The sequence below is a fragment of the Sinocyclocheilus rhinocerous genome, unplaced genomic scaffold (assembly GCF_001515625.1).
Source record: "Sinocyclocheilus rhinocerous isolate Xijiao unplaced genomic scaffold, SAMN03320098_v1.1 scaffold820, whole genome shotgun sequence".
NCBI lineage: Eukaryota > Metazoa > Chordata > Actinopteri > Cypriniformes > Cyprinidae > Sinocyclocheilus > Sinocyclocheilus rhinocerous.
In genome coordinates this window covers 1,083,108-1,089,529 of record NW_015670386.1, presented here as the reverse complement: position 1 = coordinate 1,089,529, position 6,422 = coordinate 1,083,108, and the positions used below count along the sequence as shown (strand labels likewise).

At 35.9% G+C, this 6,422-nt stretch overlaps 2 protein-coding genes across 2 annotated transcripts in view; one reads left to right on the top strand and one right to left on the bottom strand.

Annotated features, from left to right (window-relative positions):
* Positions 1–2,981, bottom strand: part of zc3h7bb (zinc finger CCCH-type containing 7Bb) — a 23,156-nt gene extending 20,175 nt beyond the window's left edge. Inside the window, exons 1-8 of the mRNA XM_016546025.1 lie at positions 2,946–2,981; positions 2,138–2,198; positions 1,996–2,032; positions 1,703–1,882; positions 1,390–1,548; positions 586–666; positions 438–497; positions 290–332 (exon numbers count right to left, since the gene is read on the bottom strand). Coding sequence (XP_016401511.1) covers positions 290–332; positions 438–497; positions 586–666; positions 1,390–1,548; positions 1,703–1,882; positions 1,996–2,032; positions 2,138–2,196 — 619 coding nt within the window. The 5' untranslated portion in view covers positions 2,197–2,198; positions 2,946–2,981. The remainder of the gene's footprint in view (positions 1–289; positions 333–437; positions 498–585; positions 667–1,389; positions 1,549–1,702; positions 1,883–1,995; positions 2,033–2,137; positions 2,199–2,945) is intronic.
* Positions 2,982–4,513: 1,532 nt separating this feature from the next.
* cby1 (chibby 1, beta catenin antagonist) lies at positions 4,514–5,746 on the top strand. The gene is made up of 5 exons (XM_016546064.1): positions 4,514–4,656; positions 4,977–5,083; positions 5,171–5,276; positions 5,365–5,477; positions 5,582–5,746. The coding sequence occupies exons 2-5, from the start codon at positions 5,006–5,008 to the stop codon at positions 5,660–5,662; spliced, it is 378 nt and encodes a 125-aa protein (XP_016401550.1). The 5' UTR covers positions 4,514–4,656; positions 4,977–5,005; the 3' UTR covers positions 5,663–5,746.
* The last annotated feature ends 676 nt before the right edge of the window (positions 5,747–6,422 follow it).

The following is a 6,422-nucleotide window of genomic DNA, read 5'->3' as shown; positions in this document are numbered from 1 at the left end:
AACTCATCCGTTTAAATTATATTAAGCCTTAAAGTTCTGCATAATTAATGGCGTGGCCACTTGAGTGACAGGTGGATTGCCGCTGCCGTCACCGCCGTCGAGCGAGGTGGGCGTGGTTTCAGCAACCAGCTCACGCCTCTTTGCTCATTTTCGATTATCCGGGAGTGACGCGCTGCCAAGATGGCGACTGCTGGCTCCGCCCACTTTGAGCTTCAAAAACACTCTTCAGAAACCTACGGGTGACGTCACGTACACTACGTCCATGTTTTTATACAGTCTATGAACATACCTGATCCAATATCAGTCAAAGACTCAAGACCATTTGAGGAGGTCTGAAAAGAAAAACAAGGAGATTCGTTAAAGTAATCCAAACCATGCAATTCTCAATTTACAAAACAGCTTTTATTTTTATAGAACAACTTTTTTGTAAAACTTGCCTCCCCTGTAGGAGAATTAGTTTCTCCATTGCTGTCGGTCGCAGATGTTGTAGAATCGAGCTGGAATAAAAAGTGACATGTTGGAATGAGTACAACTATATAAACTGCAAATGATCAATATTTTAACCTAACAATCTAAAAAACAAACCTGAGGGCTGACATATGCTTTGCGGATTTTCAAACCAAGTTTGTTAGCTAGATCCTGAGCAAGCTCACTGACTTGCCGGTCCTGTGTAAAATAAAGCAAGCAAACAACCAATGTTTTGATAGCTAAGCATTACATGAACTAACAAGACAAGTCATACAAACCTCTAAATGAATATAATATACATTAAATTATATACACTACCATTCAAAATGTTTGGGGTCAATAAGATTTTTTTATGTTTTTGAGAGGTCTCTTATGCTCAGTAAGGCTGCATTTATCTGATCAAAAATACAGTAAAGACAGTAATATTGTAAAATATTATTACAATTTTAAAAAGACTGTGTTCTATTTTTATTTATTTTAAAAAGCAATTTATTCCTGTGATGGTAAAGCTGAATTTCCAGCAGCCATTACTCCACTTTTCTTTGTCACATGATTATCCTTCAGAAATCATTCTAATATGCTGATGAAGAAACATGTTGTTTTATCAATGTTGAAAACTGTTGTGCTGCTTAATATTTTTGTGGAATTTAAGACATTTCTTCAGGATTCTCTGAATAGAAAGTTCGATATAGCAGTATTTATTTCAAAATTAAATCTTTTGTGAAATTATAAATGCCTATACTGTCCTTTTTGATTAATGTAATGCATCTTTGCTCAATAAAAGCAATAATGAAAACATTCTGACTTCAAACTTTTGAATTGCATAAATAACACAAATATGCGCGTTAAATATCGCATGCGATTTATCGTGCAGCCCTATTACAGATTAATATACTATTTATTCTGCATATAAAAACATACGTGAGGGGCAGTTAATAGGCATCCGGTGCCACACTCATAAGCTTCTCTGAATCTGCCCAGCTCCCTCAGACAAAGTGCCTTCCTGTAGAGTGCCCTGCGACTGCCCTCCGACACACACAGTGCGCTATCACAGTCCTGCACGCCCCGCTCGTACTCCCCCTAAATAAAAAATACAAGAGAAGGCAGATTTGCAGAAATTGTCTGCAGCACTATTGAATTACTACATAATTCGCACATACTACATTTAATTACAGTATCTCACAGAAGTGAGTTTCTGTTTTGTAAATATTTTATTTTATCTTTTCATGTCAGCTGCCCGGTTCACATAAAGGCTCTCTAACAGCTCAGGGGGAATGACCAGTGCTTCAGACTGAGCATAGCGAGCTACATTCACACCCTCGCTGTAATGGACTGCTGCCTGTCTCCACTCTCCATCACGATACACTGCGTTACCTTCATCCAGCAAATTACATACTAGCTGAGTCAGAAATGCCTGAGAAAAGAAAGCAAGAGAGCTTCTATTTGAATTAAGCTCATGAAATTCAATAAATACGGATTATCTAGGTGGGGCCATTTTTCTCCAGAGATAGTACATATAAATCATACCTCATAACCCTCAGGTTCAGGGAAAGGCAGAGATGACCTGGTAAAAAGAAAAATAAGTTTAGCAAATTTTCAACAGAGTAGAGGGGAAGAAGTTAATTATTACTGCATTATGGAGATGCAGCACATAAGTCTACAAACTTACTGAATGAATCCCAAAGCTTTCTGAATTTCTTCTTTACGCTTCTGTCGTTCTAGATCCATAGCTGTAACATATCACAACCAATAAGCAAAATTGTATTACGTTTAAACAAACCCTGTATGGTGTAAAAAATACACCTTGTAGAGACAAAGCATACAATTACTGCAAGTGGTTTTATAAAAGATAAAAGCACAAAATGTTACGTAAAACATTTCAGTTATATGTGTTTTTAATATTCTAGCAAACATTAAAACTGATATACTGGTGTAGAAAATGTAATTGCGGTAATTAATCAGGAAAATATTAATGATTCAAACTTTTCTAGACATAACTGAGCATAATAAAGTAATTTAACACATAATTATATGCACAAAAAGTAGATATTACAGATATCATCTCTAAGGCCTAAAATTCGAGATAAGCCACATCCCCGGACTCTCCTAGGAAAACCCCCCACTAACGCAACTCTCTCCGGACTTCAGAAATCAAAAACAAATACCAGCCATCCTTTAGTCGTACTTGAAACACTCTTCAATATAATTTAGAATATATAACATATTTTACCGACTTGACGTTAAAGGGTAGTGTCAGCGGTACACACCAATGAGAAAGTTAACTTGCACGGGCTTTGGGTTAGCATTAGCTTTAATGCTAGCTAGCGCTCGGCTAGCCCGCTAATGCTGTCAACTTCAGGTTTGTTTACACCAATTAATATCAATGATGAGTTTTATATGCCGACACAAAACAGTTCCAACAAACATCCAAAATATTTTCCTAGAGTCTAATATTTTATAATTAAATTTTAACGGACCTTTTCTACACAGTATCGTATAAAATCTTTTTAAAATTCTCCTGGTAACATTAGCCAATTAGCAAGCTACATTTCGCGAACTGCTGCAGCGAGGACGCGTTTAAAGATTTTTTTACCTTAATAATAACTGGCATAAAACACCAGAGGATAAAGTAAACACCAGAGCGGTTTAATTATTAAAATGGTATATACAAATTAATCTACATTGCAAAAGTCAGCTATGTAGCAAGCTAAAACAAAACCTTATTAGGAGGACATTCAACCCACCTAAGACTTTAGATCTTCTCTTCCACCAGGAACTGTTTGTTAAAGCAATAAATCCCTTTAACTATCAGGCAAAAGGTTTGGGTGTTTTATTCCTTCAAAATCATACTTTTCATTCATTCGCCTGCCCCAAATCAACGGACAGAACATGTGCCACTTGTGTCGTTTTCCCAAGTTTAACTAAACCGTACAGGCTGTGAGGTCCTAAAGGCAGAGAGATGGAGCCTTTTTTGTTCAAAGTGGAGCATTCAGCCACTAGGGGCATGGGTGATTTTCTTTACAAAAACTTGGCAGGCAGCTCTTTCATAAAGCAAAGGCCCAAAATCTCGCGTTTATTTGAAAAAAATAATAATAATAATTTTAAAAAAAGTTTATTGTCTGTTACAGACAATATTGCCTGTTAATTTAATTCAGGTACAATTGTCAGTCTCTGGTTTAGAGGTCGATTGTATTATTATTATATAGATATTATAGCATCATTATATATTTATATCATGTTTACCTTTTAGTTTGTAGGAAAGCATACATGAAATAAATTAATATTTTTTGACTACATTTTTTAAATTAGCCTACAATTAACAGTTGCTGAGACTATATCACGTCAACAGAATGAAATAAAGCCATAGTGGTTTTCATAGCTGTCAGTCAAAGCTAATATTTAGTTATTGTGCGAGTATTTGTAATATATATTTTCCCAACATGTTTAGTGATTTAAAACGATTACATCTCCAAAATGATTCATCTTGTGTAGTAAAAATGAAACAGGGCATCAGTGGTCAACTATTATAATATTATTCACACAATGGAGCTCATTCAGCATGTCAGTAAGTATTACAAGTTATTTTAACAGCCTAATGAAAGTAGAAGTGGGCAAAGCAACAGCATTTTATGCCTCTTAATGTGCATTTCTATGTACTTTACAAGATATCTGAGGAATACCCACTGATCTATAATAGAGAATTATATATTATATATAGATCAGTGGGAATACCACAGAATTCTTCTTCTTCTTCTTCTTGTTATTGTTTTCGTTATTATTATTATTATTATTATTATTTGCAATTTTAGAGAGTGTCAGAGGCATATATATATATATATATATATATATATATACATATCTATGGTCAGAGGGCTGTCCTGACATGATTATGTCTAGATTTTAGCCTTATGGTTATCTAGGAAGGCTTCTCAAGAAAGACAAAGCATAATAATACTTAATCATAACAGTGGTGCAATCTGTGCATTTTCTCTCGAAAATTCACCACCAAATTAAAATAGCCTTATAAATGTCTCATAATTGTAGGGCATTATTTGGAAAGGTACTTTTAACTTATAAAATGTAACTTCCGGCGTTGCGAGGCTCCCCGGAATTAGCCGTTTGTTTACACATTTCTTTGGCTTTCAGGAGCATCGTTGAAGCAGTGTGAGGAGAAACTAAAGCAGCAGCGTAAGTTTTTTTTTTTTTCACGTTGTACATGCATTTATTTAAAAAAAATGTTGTGCTCGATCGATGTATTGAAGAATATGTATTTATAACTAGCTGCTTGCTAGTAACTAGTCTCTCGAAGATAAAGGTAGTCACCTTATTATTATTATTTTATTTTGTTTTATCTTATCTTATTAATACCTTATTTAATTGCCATTTTGAAATGAAGAATAATTGCCTTTGGCTTTCTTAACTGGACAACTGTAATTAGCCTGATGTGGACAAAAAGGCCTAAAAAAGGCAAAAAAGGCCATGTATTGAATTATGTTATGTTGATGCAGGTTGGAAAGTCTGACTATTTACCTCAAAAATGCCCTTGTTTGGCAACATTTTCAGTCCCAAAAAAACACCACCTCGGAAATCTGCATCCCTTTCCAATCTACATACAGTAAGTACAATTTTCTGTTAGTAAGATGCATTTTAAATCAAATAATATGTATTTAGAAGCCAAATCATCATTTATTGTTTTTATCAGCTGGATCGGTCAACACGGGAGATTGAATTGGGTCTGGAATATGGATCTCCGGTGATGAATATTGGCGTCCAGAGCTTAAAATTTGAAGATGGCCAGTGGATTTCAGGTATGGCCTCCTGCTATAAAAAGATCAATTAAATGTAATAATAGCTAACCTGTTTAAGGAATGTAATGAATGTCTTTCTCAATCACAGAGTCAGGAGGTAATGTATCAGGAAAAGAGGTACAGCGACTGAAGAAAAGGAATCTACAGTTAGAAGAGGAGAATAATCTCCTCAGGCTAAAGATTGAGGTTCTTCTTGATATGGTGAGTGAAGCCACTATAGCTTGAAAAATATGTAGGCTAAATCTATATACAATTATAAATTACACTGTGCAAACTGCAAAGTGATTTAACTTTTTTCCTTTAAGCTTTCAGAGTCAACAGCAGAAACACATCTAATACAGAAGGAACTTGAAGATGTGAGGAGTAATTCTCGGAGAAAGAAGTGATGAAAGGAAATAAAGGGGATTCAGTCTTTTTTTATGTGTATATACAGTATAGGGATTTTACAATGAAATTGGTGGAACTATTGCAAGACAATATTTAAATATCACTTACATATGTTGTGGATTTTTCTTGGGTGCGGCCAATGAAGTGGAGGAGCAGAGTTCCAGATGTCAAAATAAGACTTTATTTAACAAAGAAACAAAGACGGGAAGACAGTCACAGCATTCCAAATCATTCTCCCCCGTCTCGAGGGCAGGCAACATGACTTTTTGTGAAAAACTGTGAGGTTCCAGGTAAATTCCCTGAATCTCATCCATTATATTCAGTCCTATGCTATACTTTGATATTCAATGTCGTCACAATTCTGCATTCATGCTGGGCTAATGCTGAATGAATGCAGTAATAGCATCCCTCTCATATTCATGTAACATGTGGCCGTGTCCTCCTGAGGTTTCGTTAAGTTTCAAAGGCCTTATTGCTGCAATGGCCCGGTCCTGCAGATTTGCCTTATACAACGTTAGGAAGATTAGACCCTTCCAATCAGAGCAGGCCACACAACTCCTTGTCCAAGCTCTTGTTCTCTCCAGACTGAACTATTGTTATGCTCCCTTGGCGGGTATTCCTTCACTTACTATCCAGCCTCTGCAACTGATCCAGAACGCAGCAGCGAGAGTGGTCTTCAATGAGCCAAAGAAAGCCCACGTCACACCTCTCTTCATAATTTTGCACTGGCTACCAATAGCTGCTCGCATCAAATTCAAG